The 23,782-nt window shown below is 44.3% G+C and overlaps 4 protein-coding genes across 10 annotated transcripts in view; 3 read left to right on the forward strand and 1 right to left on the reverse strand.

The window, feature by feature from the left end:
• Positions 1-4,505, forward strand: part of hecw2a (HECT, C2 and WW domain containing E3 ubiquitin protein ligase 2a) — a 33,840-nt gene extending 29,335 nt beyond the window's left edge. For 4 of the 5 annotated variants that reach the window (XM_053877290.1, XM_053877288.1, XM_053877293.1 and 1 more), the window contains exons 29-30: positions 513-625; positions 1,344-4,504. In XM_053877290.1, the coding sequence (XP_053733265.1) occupies positions 513-625; positions 1,344-1,455 (225 nt within the window). In that variant the 3' untranslated portion in view covers positions 1,456-4,504. Of the gene's footprint in view, positions 1-512; positions 626-1,343 lie in introns of all 5 variants that reach the window. The other variant, XM_053877292.1, reaches the window with a different exon arrangement.
• A 522-nt stretch (positions 4,506-5,027) lies between these two features.
• Positions 5,028-13,770, forward strand: stk17b (serine/threonine kinase 17b (apoptosis-inducing)). Its single transcript, XM_053877360.1, has 7 exons — positions 5,028-5,465; positions 8,528-8,740; positions 10,139-10,277; positions 10,463-10,589; positions 10,836-10,884; positions 10,957-11,136; positions 11,699-13,770. The coding sequence occupies exons 1-7, from the start codon at positions 5,344-5,346 to the stop codon at positions 11,928-11,930; spliced, it is 1,062 nt and encodes a 353-aa protein (XP_053733335.1). The 5' UTR covers positions 5,028-5,343; the 3' UTR covers positions 11,931-13,770.
• Positions 13,635-16,707, reverse strand: c10h2orf69 (chromosome 10 C2orf69 homolog). The gene is made up of 3 exons (XM_053877364.1): positions 16,232-16,707; positions 15,503-15,747; positions 13,635-15,245 (listed from the first exon to the last, which is right to left on the reverse strand). Exons 1-3 carry the CDS (start codon positions 16,466-16,468, stop codon positions 14,774-14,776), a joined length of 954 nt encoding a protein of 317 aa, XP_053733339.1. The 5' UTR covers positions 16,469-16,707; the 3' UTR covers positions 13,635-14,773.
• ftcdnl1 (formiminotransferase cyclodeaminase N-terminal like 1) lies at positions 16,308-22,239 on the forward strand. 3 transcript variants are annotated; one of them, XM_053877362.1, is made up of 6 exons: positions 16,308-16,518; positions 17,453-17,581; positions 17,649-17,744; positions 19,592-19,777; positions 19,873-20,058; positions 20,144-22,239. In XM_053877362.1, the coding sequence occupies exons 2-6, from the start codon at positions 17,470-17,472 to the stop codon at positions 20,572-20,574; spliced, it is 1,011 nt and encodes a 336-aa protein (XP_053733337.1). In that variant the 5' UTR covers positions 16,308-16,518; positions 17,453-17,469; the 3' UTR covers positions 20,575-22,239. The 3 variants fall into 3 exon arrangements, with proteins under 3 accessions (XP_053733337.1, XP_053733336.1, XP_053733338.1); XM_053877361.1 differs by lacking the exon at positions 16,308-16,518 and adding an exon at positions 16,824-17,341; XM_053877363.1 differs by lacking the exon at positions 16,308-16,518 and adding an exon at positions 16,837-17,341 and having other exon boundaries at positions 19,622-19,777; positions 20,144-22,235.
• The last annotated feature ends 1,543 nt before the right edge of the window (positions 22,240-23,782 follow it).

A 23,782-nucleotide genomic window follows, 5' to 3' on the forward strand; every position in this document is an offset into this window, starting at 1 on the left:
GCTGATGATGATGATGATGATGATGAACAGATTAAATGTTTCATTGAGCTGTGTATGGTTGTCACCTGACTGTAAAAGAAAAGTTTTAAATATGTATTAATATATAGTAATTGATAAAATGACCGTGGATTTGGGTCCCAACTGACCCCAGTTGGGTTTTATCTCCAGTCCACTGAGCCCATCTTTCCCAGCTGTAGTCTGTTTATATGCAGTATATACACTTTGATACAGTGTATTCCCAAGTTCTTTTCCCTCAATTTCCATTGAATCCCATTAGCTCCAATAATTCACATTATTCTCATAGAAATTTTCCATTCTTTTCCATCCTTTTTAACACGAACTGATAAAAAAGTGTGTGTGGATAAATAAATGAAAGGAAATTTCATGTATAATGTATATATAAAATAAAATGAGACAAAATAAAAAAGTAAAAATTAGTGTCCTGGCTTCTGAGCTCAGTCAGTCAAACATTTTGTGAGGATTTAACTTCGCCCATTTCCTATTTTTCCCAGTTTGTAACAGGAACTTCCAGCATTCCTTATGAGGGATTTGCCTCTCTGCGTGGGAGCAATGGACCGCGGCGTTTCTGCGTGGAGAAGTGGGGGAAGATCACCTCTTTACCCAGGTACTGGCGCTCTGCGGCGTCTGTCTACTGAGGACAAAGGGATGTGGATGTGAACGTGGAAACAAGCCCTGCATGAGTCTCTATTTCTGCAGCCTAGTTCAAACCTCTGTAAACCCAGTTCTGTGCAGTTCAGAGAATCTATTTAATTCAACGTATACATGCAAAAAGATATGTTTTTGATCAATGAAAACACGTGCAAACAAGACTCAGGAGAGCAGTTATCTGAAAATCATGTGTTCACTTTGCTGGCATAACTATACTTTATTCCATATACTCACTTTTTTTCTTCAGCATTTGTTCGTGTTCACTAGCTTTTTCAGTTTACTGTGATTCGTTTTTTTTTTTTTTTTTTGACAGTTCCCACCTGTCATTTACTAAATTTCTTATATACTATTGGAGGTTTTCATAGTGTCCACTCAATTAACTGTAAAACCAAATGAACATATAAATACACGTTGCACCTTGTTAGTTTACGCATGTCATAATTTAACAGTGACCTCACTAAGGCTGAGAAGCCATGTGACCCTCTGGGTGAAAGAAGCTGCGCTGCTCCCACAGTAATGATTTTCAAGCATCTGCTTTTGTGTCGGAACAAGAGAAGTGCAATTGTATTAGATGGACTGAATCAGGAAGGAAAAACATGAATATGAGCGAGGAAAAAGTGAGACTCAAGTGTCTTTGTGTGTGTGCGTTCGTGCGTGTGTGTCTCCCCCTGCAGGGCTCACACTTGCTTCAACCGACTGGACCTCCCCCCCTACCCGTCTTTCTCCATGCTCTACGAGAAGATGGTCACTGCTGTGGAGGAAACCAGCACCTTTGGTTTGGAGTAACTCTGCAGAACCAACTGTCTCCACTTTTGGGAAACAAACTAAAATCCTCACAAGGCAACTAACCCTCACCACCTCCCCCCCCGCCACCGTCCCACATGTGGAGTATTCCCTGAATGGCTTTTCCACACATCGCCTTGGTTCTTTTTCCACATTTCTGACTGCACTTTCCAATCAAACCAGTGTGAGCGTCTGTACAGATAGTTTATATGGCCGCACGCGTGCTTTATCTATTCAGTTAATGGCCTTGGTCACCTTCCCTCCCCACCACCACCCGCCCTCCTACCCCTCACTGGACCACCAAACTGTGTCTGCACCCCAAAAACAGAGTTAGGAACAGGAACACGCGAAAGACTTCTGATCAGCATGGACCTTTTCTAGATGAATGTGATGCTGGTTAACCGTTGCCGTGGCACCTACACACACACACACACGCACACACTCACGGAACATTGTTTGATTGTCAAAGGTTGATCTCTAAAAAGCACTTTCCTGACACAGGCAGAAGAATTTTAAAGGCTCAATGTGGTTGTATGAAGAATGTAGACTGAATGTAGGGATAATGATTGAGTGGCTTGTTTCTTTAATCTTTTCCAAAATCCCAAACCATCATCTGTCTCTGCCCTGTTTACACCTGCAGTAAGAGCCACATGTCTCTCACAGAGCAGATCTCCTGGCCTCCATTCTTCAGCATCACTGACGTCATATTTTGTTACAGTGAAAACAGCGAACAACAATCCAATTCCATATTTTATACATGGATTTCATTCACCTAAGTTCACTTGAGTTAGAGGTTTGTTTTGCTGTATGTATGCATGTGTGTCTGTTTCATAACCATCGTACCTCAGGTAATCTTCAAAATATTGTTACCTGAACTTTTATGACTCATATTTAACCTTGAATTGCGATTACCGGCACCCGTCCTATCATATTTCAGAAGCCACATCTGAAAATAATACTTCTGCTGTGGAGCCTGTAGGAAGGAGAGCAGAAATCGGAAATTATTATTATTATTATTATTATTATTTATATAATATACAACTTCAGACTTACACTTTCAATGACGATTATTACTGTAAATAAATAAGCGTTTGTTTTGTATTTTTCTTCAGTGACCCGCGTTGTGTTACTTTACTGTTTCTCTTATTTTGAAACCTCCCCAGCTTTACAACATTCCCTCTGTCATGTGTTTGTGCATACGCTCACAGTAGTCCTTCTCACTCTGCACACACTTGCTGACCAACTGATCCTCAAACTCTGAAACTGAGTTGCTTTAAAATCACTCTTTGATGCTTTGCGCGAAACAGAGATTTTATTCAGGATTCTCAACTGTGATGAACACACAACCTATGTGTGTGTGGGCTTATTTATAATACTTTGTGGGGACGAATTCTTGACAAAGCGCTATTCTTGTGTGACCCTTTTTCTGGTCCCCACAGGTCAATTTGATGATGAAGACTTCAAAATAACTGTGTCATTATAAGCGGGTTTAAGGAGTGCTGGTTGAGGTTAGCCATTTGTTTTGGATGGTTATGTTGTCATGAGAAACTTTACAGGATATCAATACAAACGTGTGTGTACGAATGTTTTGCCAAGGTTCAACCATTCTACGAATCAGTCATGTATCTCATACGCTCATGGGTTAGAGGTCTGTTTTGTTTTTCATTTCATCCGACAGCAGTTCGTCCCAGTCTCCTCTTTCACATCTCCACTCTGTTCCCATTTTCTCCCTTATTTATTGGAAAAACTAAATGCCATGAAAGAGACAGAATATTTTAAATAGAACACATATGTTCCAAATTATTTTTAGATCACAAAATTATATCATTTTATATGAATTATATACGAGTGTAATGAGCTGAATCATCCACTAGGAACTCGGGGTAGAGCTTCTTTACTTTATCAGCGACGACACCCAGTCAGGGCCAGTTCATGCGATTGAATGAATGAATGTTACTTCACACAAGTGTACACAAGGGGACGCTGTTGTTTCCGGATTTTACAATACGTGGTCACTAGTGAGAAGGTTCCAACAGTCTCCCGCATTCTCGCCCTGACACGCACACACTTCTCTCTGGGGTGCATGTGAGATTAACACCTACTGTACAGAGTTAGAGGACTGGCTGGAGTGGAGTTCCACATCCGGCTCTAATCCCACTTTACTGCATGCTTGTCGGCTCCGTGAGCCGCGATGGGGGTGACCCCTACCTCCTCAATGGCATTGTGTTATAGCTCGATATTGCATGCCGATCTAGTGCAAGACACTGTCCTTACTAGCTTCCTGTGCATGAGGATATCGCTGTCCATTAAGACCAAGAAAAAAAGAAAAACACAAGTGAGGGTTTTGGTGTTTTATTTTTTTTAAACTGAAGCATGAGGCCTTCTGCTTACCTGGCACTGTCATACTGGGACTCGGCGTAGGAAAATAGGTGCTGCTGTTATTTAGGCAAAGGAAGTGCAATAGTATGTCGGAGACGGCGAGTACCTGGGCAGCATGTTTCAAACCGTCGCTCTGCCCAACTTAGTAAGAGTCGGCTCATGGCAGCGATGAATCAATAGGGCTGTCTGTGGGGGAAAAAAAGTGAGAGCACATGTCGGTGTAAAACGTCCTGTTTGTCTCTTTGTACATATGTCTGTGTGTCCTGTTGTGTGCGTGCACCGAATGTACCAAAGTTCTGGGGGCTTGCGACGTCGGTTTCAGTCTGCAGAATCCTCTCACATCGTCTTCGCATCTTTGCTCGAACGTCGTGGCGACATGATTCACATCGTTTGGTCAAGTTTGTGTCGCACTGGACTGGAAGTGAAACAGCATTTCGACTCCACATTGACTCAAGTTCAAACCAGTTTTCAGATCTCCACTCTATGCAAAGCTCCCATGAGTGTGTCTCCATTTCACCCTGATGATTGTAATAAAAGAGAAGATATGGAAATCTTTATTCATGATACACGCGACTCTTATTTTTAGGATGATGGATTTTTAGTTATTTTTTTATTCCCCCTGCCAAGAAATACGTATATATGTATATATATGTGGCACTTTGCCGATAACATATTTTGAAAAATCCCATGCATTATTTGGGGTTTTTGGCGATACCGTTTTTGATTTATTAAAAAAATATTCATTTCTTTTATATTTCATCAAACATAAAAGACAAATTATATTTATACGAAATGCATTACGTTTATTATATTTTTCTTACTCTTTTTTTAATTCGAAAAATATATTTTACATACTTTTTTATTTTACAACAGTGCAAAAGGAACAAACTAGAAGAAAAAAAATAAAAACAATAGGAAAGGTTTACCTTCTTAAAGTATGGCAGTCAAAATTCATACAAAATAGATGTCACTTCACTGAACTCAGGTATCAAAACATAATGTATCAATCGACAGTTTTGTCAGTGTACCTTTATTAGAGAACAAAGTATTAAAGAATTCAGGCAGAATAACAAGTAATGACATTCGTGTAAATAAACATCTGGTCTCTCGGGTCAAAGTCCGTCAGCTTCAACTGAAACTCCAAATTCAAATCGCAAACGCACCACTGCTGCGCATGCGCACTGCGGTGACGTGTCCAGAAAGTGTCAAACAGAAGAGGGATGTAAAAATGACCGAAGCGGTCGACACAAACTCACTTAACCACTCGTCTGGAGCCGGTAGATGCAGCTCGCCCAGTCCGCTAAATGGGACCAGTAGTTTACGTCGGCGTCGTGGAACCTCTTGCTCTTGTTAAGTTGTTAAAAATCGTTTCGAGTCACTTTGGAAGTGGCGACGTTGACGAGCTAGGTTGCTAAACCGGCGGTGCTAGCGGTAGCTACCTCGCTGGTTCCGGTTCTGTATTTGCTTCAAGTGAGCCTCGGCTAGGAAAAGGGCTGCAGACGGAAGAGGAACATGTCCCGGAGACGGCTGGACAGTCGGAGCGGACTTTCCGCGGGGCTCCTCGGAGAAATCCTGACCCCCATCAGCCCGGAGCCGCTGGAAAGTGTGTACGAAATCACCGGGGAACTGGGGAGGTGAGTCCGGTCGCGAGCCCTGCTGCACATATGTTACATTTAAAGAGGTAAAAAAAAATACACCATTGCAAAACACACGACTGGATTTTTTCCAGTTTCATATCCTATCAAGTATTAATCTGGATTAGAGTGACCGGTGTTTCAATTTCCGGACACTAATCGTCTGCGCTGGATTAAAATCTCCAGCCATATTTCATGTAGATTCCACTCCAGTCTGTTGACATCCAGAAACCACGGAAATTCGCAACAACCTCTTTTGAAATTAAATTATTGTGCATCTATTTTGACCAAATCCCTAGTTTTTCACGTGTCAACATAAATCCATTCGATTAAAAACAATAGTTTCATGTTTGATGTCTGGTGTTGACGTCCACCATGCAAATGCTCCTGATCCGTAGCTGCTCTGTAATGTCACTATTTCACCTCGTTTCTGAGGCTGTTTTCTTTTTAGCTCGTCCATGTTGTTGAGTGTTATTCATCTAGATGGTGCTCTTACTGTTCAGAGACGTCATGATATGAAAGATTTTTCATTTTAGATGTATTCATTCATTTATGCAGGAATATTCCTCTGCATTTAAACATTCTCCTTATGTTTAAAATGGTGAGCTGCATTTCATCCATGTTGACATAGCGTTAATTACGTTTTCCAGTCATCGCTCATCTGGTAAAACCAGAAAACTAGTTGTCAACCACTACTTGTTAACATCATTCTAGAAAAATTTTAAGTTTTTTCTTTTAAGTGTTGTAAACAAAAGAAGATGAAAACTGTGCAGTGCATTTTTTTTTTTATTTAAGTGTAATTACATTTATTTTATTTATTTTTGGAGCAGCAAGTTTATCATTACAGAAATCATTTACAATTGATATGACTGCACTGCTCAAAATTATATATGCATACACATGTAAAATTCTGTGTAAACTACAGCTTAAAGGTAATTCTTTACAGCCCTGGAAACATCGTTAAATATTTTTGTGACTATATTGTAAGCATATGTAAATGTTGTCTTTTCCCGAAGAGCTAAAATATATTTTACAATATTTATTATTTTACTTACTAATTTTTAATATCATTTCATTTTTAAGGTGGGGATGAAGCTGTATATTTTCAAGAGAAGTATTATGCCTCACTGATCTTTAATACTAAATTCCTTGAATTTCTTATGCTACATTACGTTGTATTTTCAATTATATATACACATACGGTATAAGGGAGTGTGCAGTTTTATAAATTGACTTTTTACTTTTCTAGATATAGTAGAATTGTTACCTTATTTTCTCCATTATATGTAGTATGTTGCGGATTATAAATATTCAATTATTGTCATTTTTAGATGGCCTATGCGTTTCATCCTTTTGTGCATTTCTTCCCCCTGTCATTTGTATAAAACAGAAGAAAAACAACTTAGTTTAAAGGTGTGAGGAAGGGACATGGCTGTGTTGAGATGCAACTATCTTTGGCGCACTGAAGATGCTGAGATGTGGCTGCGTCCACGCTAACCCTTTTCCCTGCCAAACTAACAAGCGGTCACAATGTTACTGCACTTGATGTGTAAGAATAAAACTTGAGCGAATTTTGAATGAAATCATGGTGAGCGAAGTTACTTTCCCTTCATATGAGCTGAGATTCCCGAATGAACAAAAGTCACAGTTGGTTGTCCACACACCAGGAGCTATGTAGGGTTCACCTTTGGTGCCGGCAGTAAAACAGCGTTTGACGTCATCTGTTGACATTTCTGATTTCAACTGAATGAAAAGATCACGTTGCATTCGAAGTGTTTCGGACTCTGGACCATGAGCTCATCCCACCGTAACTGCACAACAGAGCGGCAGACGACCTTTGTCTTGTGTGTACTGCTTTTGTTGAGCAGATCCTTGAGTCAGTGAGGTGTGTCTTCAGTTACAGGTCATGCGTCAAGTGTGTAACTCTGCTTTTCAAAACAGCAGGAAGGAAACATGCACATATGGCCGGCAGACTTTTTTAAAAGAAGAAATGACACTGAGTTGAGCATAGAGTTGAGTTTCAAAAACAGGAAGCGGACTGGCAATTTCAAGAACACCACCAAAGCAGAAGTGCCGCTTCTCTGTCCTCATTCTTTAATATTCGATTATCGCACCTGAATTTGCTTCAAATGTGTGAATCTGCAAAGTTGGACATTTTAGGTTTGAAGTTTCGTCTGACATCCACTTCCTCATAGTGCTTGTGAGACACAAGTCCAGTCATGATTTCATGTCATCAGCAAAGTGCCAAGGATTTGAGTGAACAGCGCTCGTGTGATGCCAACACAGATGCATGTGTTCAAAGCCTTGAACTTGTAGGATCGATGATTCCATTGAACAAAACTGTCACATAGTGCTTTCTATTTACTCTTATCACTGGTTACAAGTTTAGTATCTGAAAAGATTTTACTTACACAGTATTTACTGGGCAAAATGAGTGCCGTGTGCAGAGGAATATTAAGTTTTCAGAAAGTTTTTGCGTGATTAATTCTTCGTTTCGTCACACGCGAAATGCTGTAAAACAACCTGGAGCGCTGCACTGTGTGTAAACAAACATGGAACTTTCCTCTTACACAACGACAAATGTGTGTGTGTGTGTTTGTGTGTAAATTTCCGAAACCCTGAAAGAAACTTTTCTCAACTTCACATTGGCAAATATTGAACCTTTCCCAGCTCAACTTCGAACATGTGCTTATACTGTAGGACTTTTTGTTTTTTATTTGTTTGTATAACTTGGAAAAAATAAAATATACAAGAATACAAACAATGACAGTTGAAGTGTAGCTGGAATATAATGTCAGTTTGAAGAGGAATAGCAGTGTCTTTAACCTCTTTTTTTCAAGTGTCATATAGCAAAAGTAAGATATCAATTTTGAAGTTGATGTTAGTCAAATGAACTATATTATAGTGAACTATTTTTTTAAATGATTATGTAAATTATAAAATAATAAGGAAATAATCCCAAATTATGCAAAATATATATGCATTTATTCAAATTAAATGACTGTAATCGATATGTATGAACATTTATGAGCACAATATTTGACTTGGGTTTTGTTCCTCAGGGGTAAATTTGCAGTGGTGAAGCGCTGCGTGGAGAAGGCCACCGGGAAAGTCTTTGCCGCCAAGTTCCTGAGAAAACGCCGGCGGGGTCGCGATTGCCGGGCGGAGATCATTCATGAGATGGCGGTGCTGGAAGCTGTGCACCACAGCCACCGCGTGGTCAACCTGCACGCCGCACACGAGACGGACCATGATGTCGTGCTTCTCCTGGAATAGTGAGTTGGACCACTGTGTTCTCTGAAGCAGAAACCTATGGTTGTCATGGAGACCAGCTGATGTTTGTTTACAGTAAACACGATGTTGCTGCGTACAAAGTTCCCAGAGTCTGGAGGCTCTCATGAAACTGCTGACTCTCTCTCGTCGAACTGGTTCCTCCGGAACCGACCGCCTGTTCGACCTCTTGCTGCGGAGACTTTTAAAAACCAGACTGAAACAGCTGAGCTTGTTTTGGGTCTCACCTCCTGTGGAGAATTCCTGACAACAGACAGTCCTAGATTATAAAATCTAGAGGGTTAGATTGGACATGATTTCTTAACCAGTAATTTCCTGTGATGAAGTGTTAGTGGGCGCAACTGGGATGTTGCTTTACAGAACCAATAGGCTGTGTTTCCTCACCATCAGTGACGACAAACTGAGTCATTTACCACGTACATCTGACGTATGCGCTTCCTGCACAGTGCTCTAGAACGTTGGCCCACAACCCCTGGGCCAGGGACCGGTACCGGTCCGTGGATCAATTGGTACCGGGCCGCACAAGAAATATAAATTATTTCTGTTTTGTCTATGATCTGAGTCTGAAGGATCTTTTATTTTGAAAAACATTTTATTTTGAAAAATCACTGGATTCTCTCTTAAGTTTCGGTCATTTGAGAGCCATAATTTAACCCACACGCTTGCAAAATGAGTAGGAAACAGCTCTTTCTTTGCGAAGGGGAAAAGGTTCAGTGAAGAGATGGAAGCGCCTATGACTATGACCAAGAAGTAGACAGTTAACAGTAACAAACAATACTAGGAGTCGTACTTGAAATATGGATTTATGTCGGTCGTCTACAGTCACTCACAGATGGGACCGTCTAGTTGCAGAGAAACAAGCTCAGGGATCCCATTGATTGACAATATGGTTATAGTTAATATTTTCACGCACTTCACATTTGGTTTTGTGTTGTACTTGTATGCTATTTTAAAGGCATGTTTATACGTTACCATAGCGACCAGAGTCCAAGAGCGTAAGGGCACCGGTCGAGAGGAGGAGAGTTTGTGAGTCTTAGCGGGCAAACAAACATGCAGACGCCTTATATGAGAGGTCAAGGTGGCAACTTCATACCCCCGGTCCACGTTCCAATTGTCAAGTGTTGACCGGTCTGCAGTGACCACTGCTCTAGAAACCTCAGCCATCTAGAGAGACCCACCTTTTCAGATCACCCCCTGTTGGACATAGGGCACAGCTGGCCTCTGTTGAGACATCCAGAAATAAAGCAGTTTAATGTGGCTGTAAGGTGGCGACAAGTCTCTTGCCTCCTTCTCTGCCGGCCTCCGGGTCCTGCTTGCATTTATTTCCTGCAGCCTCTGTTGTGCTCTACTGAAAAGTGACTCTCAATATTTATGTGTTCCAGCGCTGCAGGAGGAGAAATATTTGACCACTGCGTTTCTGACGAGCTGCTGCCGGAACCTCAGATCACTCGACTGATCCGACAGACTCTGGAGGGAGTTCAGCACCTTCACCAGAGCAGTCTGGTCCACCTCGATCTCAAGGTCTGAACTCACACATCCTGTTCTCCGAGACCAAAGTTGCATAATGATGAGTGGTTTTGTGTTACTCACGGCTCCTCGCCTCTTGTTGACATTGTTCCCTTGGTCTTGTACAATCAAGTGTTTTCTGTTGTTTAAACGTAAACTTTAAACTCAGTTTGACTTTGTTTATATATGTGTGTGTGTAGCCTCAGAACATCCTCCTCACTGGCCTCAGTCCACTGGGAGACATCAAGATCGTGGACTTTGGTTTGGCCCGCAGGCTCGGTGCCGTTGGTGAGCTCAGGGAGATCCTGGGCACGCCTGAATATGTCGGTGAGTTGACTAGGTGTTAAAGATTAAACACTATTCTTTTGGTGTGTTACTCATTGATGTTGGTGAGTCATCGCCAGCAGTGCTTTTACAGGAAACTGACGCCTCTGTTCACGTTTTATCCTTGAGTGAACTTCTCTGGACGTCTTTCATTTGACGTCAGGTTTTTTTTTGTCACTGCTGTGATATTGTTTTAGCCATTAGCAAAGGCACGGTGAAGTGACGTGATGGTTCTCCTCCTCTCTGCAGCTCCGGAGATCCTCAACTACGAGCCAATCACCACGGCAACCGACCTCTGGTGAGTTCCGGTGAGGCCCATCGCTGACGGAAGCATCGGTGCTAATGTGTGTGTCTGGTGCGTTCGTGTCAGGAGCGTCGGCGTCATCGCCTACATGCTGGTGACGGGCGAGTCTCCGTTCGCCGGCGATGACAAGCAGGAGACGTACCTGAACGTGTCGCAGGTCAACGTGGACTTCAGCCGGGACTCCTTCGCCAGAGTGTCGGAGCTGGCGGTCGACTTCATCCGCAAGCTGCTGGTCAAAGCACCTGAGTAAGTGCTGTTGTGATGTCACTTCCTCCATGGGAGTCCAATAACACCAGTCATAATCTGATATTATGTGGCGTAATCTGATAGCCGCGAGTTTAGCATTAGTGGAAACATGAAGCGGCAGTTTATGTTCTTAATAATGGCAGGTTTGTCATCTGCTGCTGAAGTAAAACTGTACTTGAAAATAGTTGGTGAAATACTTTTAGTGTCAGTATTTATAGAGTTAATTTCTGCTATAGTACTGCATGGAGCCGCAGTTGTAGCTATACTGTAACAGTACTGTTGCTACAACAAAAGTAAACTGCTGTCCTGCATTAGTACTGGAAGTTGTTCTGCATTGTGAGTAATAATAATTGTGGTATCCATCCATGTTACTCTCCTCAACTCAGTAGTACCTGGGAGAGTAAAGTTTTCTTGGAGTATTATTAGTGTTCTGTAGCGTGCCAGAGAATAGTGTTGTCATCCTACTGTAGTACTCGTTGTACTCGTTGCCCAGCTCCTGTGGAAGTTGAGGTTGTGCAGAAGTTTTCAGTATTGTGGTAAAAGTAAACGTGTGCTACTGCAGGGATCGTCCGACAGCAGCCGAGTGTCTGTGTCATCCATGGCTGAGTCAGCAGCTGCATCCCTGCCTGAGTCCCGACCCGGTCCACACCACAGCCAGAATCCGGATCAGCGGCATCAAGTGGGCCGCTCCGCCGGAAGACCCGGAGGACAAGGAGAACTTCCTGGAGTCTCCTCACACTCACGCCAAGAGGTTTCGCTTCGACGAGGAGACGACTGTGGACTCAGACCTGTGAGGCGTCAGCTTTTTAAGTTCTTTCAAGCTCAGCAGCACCAGCAGCACCCCGACCCCACGTCCCCCCCCTCAACCTCTCAGACCAAAGAGACGCAGCTCCTGGGGCCCTCCTGCTGAGGGCTCTCTTGATCTTCAGGTAGTTTCAGTTTCCGTAGTTCTATGCAGCACTTGTCGTGTCACCAGAACCCGAGTCCTGCCTTAAATCTGAGCGGTTCTGCTGATAAGTTGCACTTCTGCAGTTCCCTTAACACTTGGTGTTTCCTTCCGATCACCCACCCATTCTCATGAATGAGAATCCTCAGTGTAAACTTGTGTGTATCGATCTGGACATTGAGTTATACATTGTTTATGTCGGCCATCTTGGCTCAACTCCCAGCCATGACAGCTCTGGTGTCTTGTTCCAGTCTGAGGTGGCTAGTTTATCTTTGTAATGACCCGAGTGAGTTTTCTCCTACCGAAGCATTCGGGTCGTTTCTGCATTTCTACTTGAAAAGATGATCTTGTTTATTTGGCTATAAAATTAGCTCGAGTTTTTAGATTTGATGAGTTTTAACGTATCCGAAACCTTGCGATCGCCGTTCCGACAGGGCGTAAATCCCAAACCAATGCAACAATAGAAAGCTACTTAAATGACTCATGACGATGAAAGCTGAATAAATAACCTCAGTAATAAAACTTTATGCACAAAAATCGCACACTTTAGTCCGAGTCTTGCGCGTTTGTCTGGCGATATACTCAGGTTGTGTGATGTCCTCCGTCTTGTGGAACGTCGTGTTGCACTCACCTGATCCAAGCTTGTGTTTTTTTTCGTACATTCCGTCAAATTCCAAGTGTTTGCTGATCCACCTACACTTGTGATGGAACCACGCTAATGTTCTAACGTCTCAGGTCTGATGACCTGCAGGGACTTGTCAGGACACAAACTAGCACTTAATCCCGAGTCCATATTTGTCGTTCTACATTCCGAGACCCATTTGATTTTTCCGTTTTTCTTTTGTGCTGATTATTATTGTTATTTATGTCGCAGGACTTTTATGTGAATATTTGTCTTTATTGTGAAGTCGAGACGGGAAGCGGCCGGGAAAGTTGGGAATGTTAGTCTTTGGAGACGGAAAGTGGGAAGAGGAGCGGATGTTTAGAAGTGGAGGAGAGAGGTTTGGCAAAGTGAGCAGTGAAGGGTTTGGATGAGAGATGGATGTTGGCCAGAGGGCATTATGGGAAATGTGGTTTTAAGCCGTGACCGTCGTATTCCAATGAAACATTCTGTTGTTTTCCAAATTTGGTGCCAAATTTGAATAAAGCTAGTGTTTGAACCGTAGCCGTCGCTTGCTGGCACCACTGTCGCAGCATTCCTGAAGAACTGGACTTGTTCATCTCAGGCGCTCGCACGACCGTCACCAGCATCTCGTAGCAAAGTTCCTCAACAGCTAAAATCTCCTCGGGGCGACTCAGACGGGTGGTTTTCAGGGTCGCAGCAGATCAGTGTTGGGATGTGTGGAGCGCGCGGTGATGTCATCGATGATGTAGCGCACAGACAAAGTCTCTGCTGTTGGTCGTTTGTGTGACAGTTGAACCCAACTCGTGCCATGGTGTTAAAGATGCTGCTGCAGTCACGCTGACATCAGCCAACGTTTGTTCTCGCTGCCTGAAGGAGACGAGTGTTTTCGAGTCACAGCATCCAAAAAAAAAAAAAGCACAAGTTTAAAGGAGATGTTTGTTTATTTTGCATTTTATATTTAAAGAATGAGCGTTTGTACTCTGATCACGCTAATATTTATATCTAGACTCGGCAACATGAAGCAGCTCATTAAAGATATAGAACATGTCCTTCCTGTCTCTGCTTTCTTGTGGCTCACTGCGCCCCCTGCAGGTGAAACATGATGCACACATGCTGAGTCAAACAACATTCACGCAGACTGGAGACGTCCATGAGCGTATGGATGTATTGAGTTGCGCAGTGATTCGAGATTTCTTTGCCTTTCATGCTTAGCGGAGTTAGCAGAGGAGTGTTAGCGCATCAGTGCGCAAGGGTTCAACTGTGCTTTAACAAACCTGAGAAGCAGCAAGTCTGGAATGATATGAAGTGACATTCAGAAGCTTCAGCAAAGTGCAAACCAGACTTCCACAGCAGAACACGCCAACGACAGTCCAAAACTTCAAGTCACTAACTCTGAGAATAATACGTTTTTAATGCTGTGGATGCTCAGAAAAGTTTTCATGTAAGTTCGTTTTGGTTTCGTCAATGTTCTATGTTAAACTGTGAATATAAATAACATCCTCGGGTTCAGGAAGCCCTCGACTATGGCAGCACATTTGAATTATTTTATTCATTTATTTAGCATAGAGAGCACTTATCATATGGATATGAATTTTGCCCTCTTATCATTTGAAACCAAAAAATTGAACTTATTGCAAGCTTGTACAAGCTTAAAATTAACTCATCTGTTTAAGAAAATAAATAAAAATGAAAAGAAATCCAAGATAAAATATCACAATTCTGTATCAAACACCATTTCCTGATTTAAAAAAAATAGTGAGACAAAGTAGAAAACAATTAGGTACTTACTATTATTCTAGTAATTTCCTATTTTTTTTCTTACTTGTAAAATCTAAAGTATTCCTTTCTACATCCGTGTCTGTAATAATAATCAGAACGTGTCTCAGAATCAAGGGTATAAAGTTTCACTTATTTTGGAGCTTTTTCCCCATTTCTGCTGAGTCACGATTAGATAAATAAGCAAAAATAAATAAAAGCCGAACGTTTCCCATTATGCACTGTGCTCCCAGTTGAGGCGCCTCAGTACCATCACAGATCCGAACCGGCTCCGAACCTGCCAAAAACGATCAGAACTCCAGGAGAACCCGGAAGTGGTTGCTGATTGACGGCGGCTCGTCGGCAAAGTGGACTGTGTTTTGCGGACTGGCCCCGAGTTCCTCCAGCGTCTGGATGAAGTGGGCGTGTTCGCGGCCCACCCACGCCCTCATGGGGTCACACACCTCGTACGGCGTCACGTGCGCGTGGACCCTCACCCCGCTGGTGGCGAGCGAGCTCAGCGCCGGCTTGTCCGTCACCCAGGTCTCGCTGCCGCCGGGGTGACCGCCGTCCAGCCAGAACATGTCGGAGATGCTGCGTACAAACGGTGCCATCTGCTGGTCGGCTCGCGCCCCCGCCAGCTCGTACACCAGCTGGTTCAGAACCACGCAGCCTTTGCTGAAGCCCACCAGCGCCAGGGAGAACCCCGCTGGCACGGCGCCCTCTGGAGGCAGGAGGGGGGCTGCCAGTTCAGCGCGTCGCATTCCATGGCTCAGCAGATTTCTGAGAGTGGCGAGTCAGCATAAAACATCACAATGAGTTGACTTTTTTTCACATGCTGAGAGGTCAGCTGGTCAACTCACCTGGCGGCCAAAACATTATGACCAACTCACTCAACTTTCTTTACACTAATCTGAAACCTTTTTATTTTATTTATTATTTTATTTGTGTTTCACTGCTCATTTTTTCATCATCCTGTTTGAATGTTGATTTTTTTTTTTTAAACGGCAGAAATAAAGAGGGAAAACTCAGTAGACTACCTGAGGTGGTGGAAGGCTCCAAGCCCCGACTCCTCCGGATACTCCGAGTGCTCCGGCGCTCCGAACATGTTACTCTGAACGAAGTTGTGGTAGCAGCTGAACTTGTGCAGGTACATGCGAGACGCGCGGACCACCCACACGTGGTGGTCCGGGAAGCGACTGGACAGAGTCAGAGCGACCTGCTCCAGACTCCAGCGCAGCCACGGAGCCGCGTCCGACTGCTGCGACATCTCGTCCTGGAAGTTCTGCGGAACAGAAATGAGATGTCACACCTTTGCTGAGTCATGAAATCGGACAGATGCGATGAATTAGACTGGCTTCAGAAATTAAATGCTATCCGAACCTGCTGAGTCATGCAGTCTAGGTACAAAGGTTTAAGTTAAATTATAGGTCATTTAATGTGAAAATACAATTAAAAAAAATCGAAATGAAACCTAAAAGTTGTCAGAAAGTGAAGTCCAGAATTAATAATAGAAGCCACGGTATGTACTGGACTGAAATTAACCGCGTAGATTTTAGTTTGAAAGGAAGCTGGAGGCAGAAGTCAGTGTGGCCATGAAGGTAAACACAGTTGTGACACGCCCACTATACACGAAAGACATGTTCCAGTTTTACATTCTATGGAATGATAATGAACTTATGTCAGTGCGTCAAAACACTCCAAGACACTGTTATACACCGTTATATTACAAATGGTTCCACAAACACGTCCAGCCATGAGAGCGTCACCTGGATGTCTCCGTGGAAAAACACCGCATGTCTGCTGGAGCCCGCGGGCTCAGGCTCAGCGGGCGCGCGGGGCCGGAGGAGGAGCAGGTCGTTGACTTTCTCCGGGGCGGATCCCGGCACCGCCGCCAGCCTCTGGAGCCCCAGCATCGGATTCAACCCCGGCATCTCCGAGGATGAGGCTCGGCTCACAGAAGCCATCGCGCTTAAACCCAGCGACAGAACTCTGGCTACTTTCATCGACGCTTAAACCAACGTGTCCGGACGCCTCATCCTCACAGCCACTGCCGGTTAGCTGCGTTGCTAGCATCACATTATCGCTGATACCACAGACAGTAACTCACTGTATGTATAAATAAACGACACCCAACTGACGCTTAGTGACCCACGTCGCTAGAATTAAAATAGAATGGGCCAGAACCCGGAACCTGGCGATTAGATTTGACGGTTACACGCCGCTTTCGTCCACACAGAGGCGCTGTTCGCTAATGCGCCAGCAGGAGACTGGCTTCTGCGCATGTGTGAGCGTGACAGCTTCAAAGAGGGATGGGGTCATAAGCAATGAGATAATGATCGTAATATACTTCCGGGTTTGTCGCGCTTTAATAAAATGTTAAGTTTAAATGTCTGTGTATGGACGGCATACGTACATGAAGAATTAAATGTTTTAAAAGCTGCATTAAGATATCAGGTTTTAAAAACGATACATGAAACGCGAAAGCAACAGTGGACCTCATTCTTTTCTCAGAAAAACTGTCAATAGCGCGTTGCTGTGGATACTTAGTGGTTACACACGTGAATCATCCTGACGTGATGCTCGTCTCTGTAAACCACGTGACGAAGTGTTTGGCTGGTCTTGCGTCTTGTTCTCTGCAGAAAACCAAACTTCAGGACGCATCAGCCTTGTGTTTTGTCTTAGTTATTGTCACTATGTGACGGTTGATTCATTTGTGAACCCAAACCACGTCCTGGCGTTTATCTCGCAGCGGTCAGATAAGCGAGTTGGACTTTGAACGAGTTGCGCAAATACACAGCAGTGAAGCCACGGTTGGTTTGGCTGCGACTAATTCCACGTTATTCCTTATTTTTATTCAGAGAATCATCTGAGACAAGGTAAATTGTTTTCCATATCCACTGCTGACTTAGCAGTTCAGTTGAAAACCATCTGTGGCCTCACAGCTCTGCTGTCTGTAGAGACTACAGCACTGGGAACTTTTTCCTTAGTTTCTAGACGCAGCGTCATGGCGTCCACACTTGGCAGACGGCTGGTCGCGTGTCTTCTGAACGTGTCCGAGGCTCGCAGGAAGCATCTGGTGGAGACGGTGGCCAGCGCTGCCGTGTATCACTCTGAAGGCGAGTCCAGCACCACGCTGCAGTTCTGACCGGGGATTCTTGAAAGTGACAACTGTGCCCCCTGCAGGCGTGAGAAGAGACAACACCACTGTGCTCAACATCTTCAACGACCACGACTACAATCGCTCCGTCATCACCATCGTGGCGCCGCTCGAAAACATCAGTAAGACCGTGCTGCACTTCATTTTCTCGTCTTGTTTTCAATGTGTAACTCGCCGTTAGAAGAGCACCGCTTCATGATAGGCCGATGTGGAGGGCCGTTTCTAGCTGTGTGGGGGCCCGAAGCAAGATGCAGTTAGGGGGCCTCGAGTTTGTTGGACAGTGATGAAGCAAAACAGGCAATAGGTCAGATTAAACAGCTGAAGTTGAGCCAATAAGGCCAGTTATACTGATTAAATAATATTGTAATACAAGGAAAAGAATCATTACAAGTAGATAAATAGGACAGATTGTTTTTTTTATTTGAAAAGTCATGGGCGAGAGCTGCATCCCAGTGTCATGGCTAATACAGATTACTGCGTGACACCAAGTGTGGTGATCCTGTCCCATGGATGTGAGCTCCAGCTTTGAGAAGCGCCTCTCTGCTGAGGCCACAGTCGCAGGCAGAGTGCAGGCAACTCTTAAGGCAATTCACAGATTTGTTTTTTTGCGGATAAAAGTGAGGAACTCAAGAGCAGTCATGTCATCAGGCGGCAGGTTTTTGACTTCCACAGCCAACTCCTTTCCATCACTCATAAGAATGGTCCACTGCCGCAATAGTCTAAAATAGTCAGCAACATGCCTCATAAAATATTTCCATAAAATGTATTTTTTTAATCATATAATATTATTTTCATTATTATTATTAACATTAGCACAACACATTAGGACCCTATATATAACACGCTAAGCTTAGTAAATCTTAAGTAAATAACAGTAATATGAGAGACCACTCTCTTAGAGAGACCACAGCTTATTTAATTTAATTTAATTTTATTTGTCAGCATATAATAGGTGGAATAAACACGTAACCACAGTTGAAAGAGGCTGAGCATGCGGCTTTGGCGCCCCCTGGTGGCTGCGGTGTTCTAGGCATTCGCCAAACTCGCCTATAGCAAGAAACGGCTGTGCTTGTGTGGCATCATGAAACGGTGTCCTCATTTTCACTAGGCCACTAGATGGCACTCTCCGTTCTAAAATCTTTGGATTTCAATCTAACCTTAACCCTGGAGCGCCACCTTGGGATCACACTATTTCACTCGCGTTCAGACCGAGTTGTCTTTGTCCTTTTCTCCACAGTATTAAAGAAAAGTCTTGCTCTCTCTTCAATAACTGTGTCTGAGACTGCAAATGTTTTTTCTTTTTTCTCCCCCACTTAATTCTGCATTGGTCCAAATGAAGTGGAAACATTCCCCCGATCCTTCGGGGTGGAATAATTCCAAATAATTATGTGCAGGGTTTCTATTAATTTTAACGCTTTTATGAATAATTCTTATGAAGTGGTTCAACTCAGTTTAAAAATGATAATTTGAGGAGAAACATGGTGATTAGAGGGAAAATAGTTTGAGGAACGGAGACTTTGGACTTTGGTGGAAGGCTCAGCGGATTCAAAGGAACTCGGATTCTCTCATTCATTTTTGAGAGAGAGATTCCGTTAACAAGGATCTTGTCCCAGCTACTTGGGGCAAGACGTGGGGAACACCACTGGCAGGACGCCAGTCCACCACAGTATAAAGATATGGGACGTGTGTCGACAGGAAACCAATGCAACATACTTATCCACCCACCCTGTGTCCTTCTTGCTGGGAGGGTGCAGCACTATCCACTGGACCACCGTGCTGCTGGTGCAATACCCTCCTCCATGATTTAAAAAAAAAACAAAAAATCTCTGTTAAATCTTCGGCAGTGGTCAGTACCCGTCAAACTGGAAGTTTTAAGAAGTCGTAATGTTGAACTTTTGTCTCAAGAGACACCAACATGCAGAAGATCAAAACTCAATGATCTGAACAGGTTCTTTCCCACCATCTCCAGTCATGGTCCACGCCTGTGTCTGTGCTGCAGGTGAGGCGGTTCTGTCGGCGTGTGAGAAAGCCTGCCTGTTGTTTGACATGCGCCAGCATGTGGGCGTCCACCCCTGCATGGGGGCTGTTGACCTGGTCCCCTTTTATCCACTGGGGGAGGAGGTGGGAGTCCAGGACTGTGCCGAGCAGGCCCGAGGTGAGCGTGTACGCCAGGGCATTAGGTCATCAGTACAATATTCCACTTATAGAATGACATGTCTAAAATATAAAGGCATTTCCATCACCTCTCAGCGGTGGCTCGAGGGCTCACAGACAGGGTCCCCGGTGCCGCCGCCTTCCTCTTCGGCTGGGCGGATCCTCTTCAGCGGGGGCTGGCGCAGAGGCGGAAGGACATGGGCTGGTTCAAGAAGTCTGTGGATATTGAGAAGATCCGAGCTGACGTTGGACCGCTGCCACAGAGGCGCTTCGGTCTGACCGGTGAGCTGTGCCCTTAAAGTTTGAAGACTGAGATACAGCGTGTCAGTCGGCTTTATTATCACATGTTCTCCTTGATGTCCCGCAGGGGTCGGTGCAAGTCCTTACGTGATGAATTGCAACGTCACGATCGACACGCAAGACCTGGTCGTGGGACGGGAAATCGCCTCAGCTATCAGGGAGTCTGCACCAGGAGGCTTGCCTGGGGTGCAGGTGCTGGCTCTGCCACACGAGGGCGCCGTGGAGATCGCCTGTAATGTTGAAAGCGTGAAAGGAAGCCCACCCAGCCGCTGGAGTGACCCCTGGCCGTCGTTCAGTGTAGACGGACAGTTGTACTGCCACGCCCCCGCATCCCTCATCGCCGGCAGAGTGGCTGAGCTCGCAGCACGGCAGGATGTCAGCGTGAAGGGCACCGCTCTGGTGGGCTTCACCCCGCGTGAGTGCAGGACTTTGGCAGAGTTAGCACTCTCTCAAGGCATTGCAGAGTTCTGGAGAGAGCAGCGTCGGATCCGGATGTAAAGGCAAATTGGGACAGTTGGCAGTAAACAATAAACAACATCAGATTTTTTTCCGTTCATCCATCATTTCCCATAGGATTGTAGGAACACTCAGAGGTGTCCAGCGTCCCTGATACCAGTTTGGGTCACAAGGAAATGGGAAGGTCTACACTTGAGTGTTCTCAACCAGACGACTTGTCTCGGGGGACTTGGGGATCCCGGACGGCCACAGCTGTTTTGGTTGGAAATTCTGAGATATCCAAGACCGTGCACTGCTCTGACTACACTCCATCTTGGCCCCGAAGGTCAGTCGAAAGGAAGTTCATGTTCGGGTTCCTCAGTGGTAGAGTTGACATGAGGTATCTTGCTATAAACTCACCTCTAATTTTCAAGCAAAATCTGGTGCTCTGTTGCTAATATCCAGTTTGTCCGACCTTGTTGATACGGCTGCTTGCATTGTGTGACGGGCTGGTGAGGCTTCATGAAGCAGTGTCTTCATTTTCAGAGCCCACTAGCTGGTGCTCTTGTCTTTAAAATAATTGTATGTAAACAACTATTCAGTGAAACCTCCCTTTTTTTTAAACTGAAGGCGCTACCTACTGAGCTCAGTGTTTCATGAAGCGGGCTGATGAGGCTTCATGAATCAGTGTCCTCATTTTCAGAGCCCACAAGATGGCGCTCTCTTCCCTAAAATAAAAGGTATTTCTGCAAAACCTCACTTTCTTTTTTTTTTTTTAACTGAGAGTGCCATCTACTGAGTGTTTCATGAAACCTCATCATTATGAAACTCTTTCATTCATGAAACTCTGGTGCTCAATGCCGTCTGTTGTGCCAACAGAGGTCTTGTTTCAGTGAAACATCTCCACGAAAATCAAAATTGATTTTAAAGCTGCTATTTTTACAACCCTCTCACTACACCTTCCTATCGATTCCATTCCACACCGACGGATTAAACGCTTGGTAACGTGAGCAGAAATCCACCACTGAATCAGTCAGAAATGAAGTGGGGCGAAATGATGCCACACTTTTCTGACACAAGAACATCGCAGTATGGATTTGTGGGTCGGGAATGTGACGCAAAAAAACGTACAAAACACCCCAGAGCCAATAAATGGATCATCTTAATCCAGAGTGGGAGCTAATCGCCCCGCTGCTCCAGTTTACAACCCTTTTGTCGGGCAATTTTTATTCTGCGTTATGTAAGGATGCCTTTTGAGGCTGTTTTCGCACGAGCGCACGCGCTTGTATCGTCTTTGTGTGTCATCCAGCTGAGGCTCTTAGTCACACAAGCATGGCAGCCATGCAGCTTTCATCTCATGTGTACCACTCTGTGCCTCCATCGCTTTCTTTCACACATTGTCCTTTCCTCTTCCTCTGCTGTCTTTCTTGCTTTTCTGCACACATTTACTCTATGAACACACACACACACACACAAACACACACACTCTCTCTCTCTCAGCCTGCCAGGCTTGGGAGCATCAAGGCTTAATCTAGGTCACAGCATAAGCCCAGAGGTATCCTTGCCTCCATGCACTGGCTTGCATGTTTAAATTCACAGTCATAAAATAATCTCGTGGGGTTTTTTTTCTCTGTAAAAACAAAATCCGTTTTGACTAATTTCCGTCAGCCAACAGTGAGAAGCATCTGCTTTTCAATCCGACGACCTCCCACCAGGAGTGCGACTAAAAATAAACCGGCCAATTGCATCTAATAAATAAATAAATCCTGCTCTACCATCAGCTGCGTGTTTGTTTCTGGCGATTATCTGATGAGGGAGGATTAACTGTTCAGTGTTTACATGGGCATCAATAATCCCACTCTCACCCTCATTCCAAATGAGACCTTATAGTTTACAGGTACGTCAGCGACCTGTCTTATTTTTTATTCATTCTATGCTGGTGCTGTCGTGCACTTCGTGACTGGTGAACTGCATCGCTGCTTTTTGCACATTCAGTTTGTCGCGCTGGCACACGACCGACCCAGAGTTTAAGGAAGCTGCTGGAAGTCGCACGCTTCCAGTCTTCAAGTGGGAATCTAGTTGGTCAGGGAGGGCGACCTTCCCGCACGATCTTCATCCCTACTGTCAGCTCGGTCGCGAACCCTGGCGGAAGAACATGCGAGATTCTCTGACGGAGATTTTCAGTTTGAATTTGACCCAAATTCTAATCTGACCACTATTTTTGGAGTCAGGCCGAATTTCAGCTTTGTCACGCTGAGCGCCGATTGAGAGGCACCGATCCACTTCTGCGTCAGGGCGTGGGAATTGCTTATGGGTCGCTCTGAGCCAGTAGCTCAAAATAGTAGACGGAAACAAACATACGCTGATAGAAAAAGTATACAAGTCATCCCCAAAAGTATCTGCAAATCCAAATGTCTGCAATCCAAAAATTACTTGAAAACTGCTAACAAAATGCTAACAGTGCTAACTAGTGGAATGTGAAATACACTTAAGATTAAAAATGCCATCAAAAACACACCTCTTATTTGCGCGGGTATTTGCTGGAAGGGACAGCAACACTTCACTCTGTACAAGATAGGAATTGCTGTTATTAATAGGTAATAAGCATGTAACTACTTTATTTACAGTTAATGTTTTCCTCAACTGAAACGTGACTGAAATAGCTAAAGGGATGAGTCAGACTGTCCTCAAAACAAGCTACAGTCGCACAAATGACGGTCCCATTAAAATCACTTTCCCTCGTATCGTCGGACCGTTCACCAAGGTCGGCAAAATTTGGATCAATGGAATGGACTATTCAGTGTGAGCAGCTTAATCCGGAGCTTTGGATCTTCATTGTTTGAGCACTGTTGTTGATAAAATAGGAGTCGTTAAATCATTCCCTGCAGTTGATGGGTTGATAATGTGTTTTTTGACTAGAATGAAAAAATCACAAGCAAAACACTGTGTAAAAAAAAAAAAGTAGGTCTATTTCAAGTCTATTTTCCCTCTCCGTGTCATCCCTTCATTTGATTTTGTTTCAACCCCCCACTTGGCCCTGAGAACCGTACCCCCAGCTCCAGCTTCTGATTTCATCGTGCCAGCGGCTTATAGAAGTCCCGCCAACCCCGGATAGCTTGCTGGAGGACTGCAGCAAGAACAGACACCTCGGCTGGTGGGGAAGAGATCTGCCTGAAGGCTCCCAGAGAACCCCACATCCCCACGGGACGAGCAACACACGAACCCTTTGGTTGCTGTTCATCCATCTCTACCTCTCTTTTTCTATTACTCG

This window comes from Synchiropus splendidus, chromosome 10 (genome assembly GCF_027744825.2).
Source record: "Synchiropus splendidus isolate RoL2022-P1 chromosome 10, RoL_Sspl_1.0, whole genome shotgun sequence".
NCBI lineage: Eukaryota > Metazoa > Chordata > Actinopteri > Syngnathiformes > Callionymidae > Synchiropus > Synchiropus splendidus.

Bases quoted from the DNA above. Each gene is read 5' to 3' on its own strand.
- stk17b (XM_053877360.1), top strand. From the start codon at position 5,344: ATGTCCCGGAGACGGCTGGACAGTCGGAGCGGACTTTCCGCGGGGCTC. The intron at 10,278-10,462 runs GTCTGAACTCAC...GTGTGTGTGTAG, and splicing joins TGGTCCACCTCGATCTCAAG to CCTCAGAACATCCTCCTCAC. The intron at 10,590-10,835 runs GTGAGTTGACTA...TCCTCTCTGCAG, and splicing joins GGGCACGCCTGAATATGTCG to CTCCGGAGATCCTCAACTAC.
- c10h2orf69 (XM_053877364.1), bottom strand. From the start codon at position 16,468: ATGAAAGTAGCCAGAGTTCTGTCGCTGGGTTTAAGCGCGATGGCTTCT. The intron at 15,748-16,231 runs GTGACGCTCTCA...TCTGTTCCGCAG, and splicing joins TTTTCCACGGAGACATCCAG to AACTTCCAGGACGAGATGTC. The intron at 15,246-15,502 runs GTAGTCTACTGA...CGCCACTCTCAG, and splicing joins GGAGCCTTCCACCACCTCAG to AAATCTGCTGAGCCATGGAA.
- ftcdnl1 (XM_053877362.1), top strand. From the start codon at position 17,470: ATGGCGTCCACACTTGGCAGACGGCTGGTCGCGTGTCTTCTGAACGTG. The intron at 17,582-17,648 runs GCGAGTCCAGCA...TGCCCCCTGCAG, and splicing joins TGCCGTGTATCACTCTGAAG to GCGTGAGAAGAGACAACACC. The intron at 19,778-19,872 runs GTGAGCGTGTAC...ATCACCTCTCAG, and splicing joins CTGTGCCGAGCAGGCCCGAG to CGGTGGCTCGAGGGCTCACA.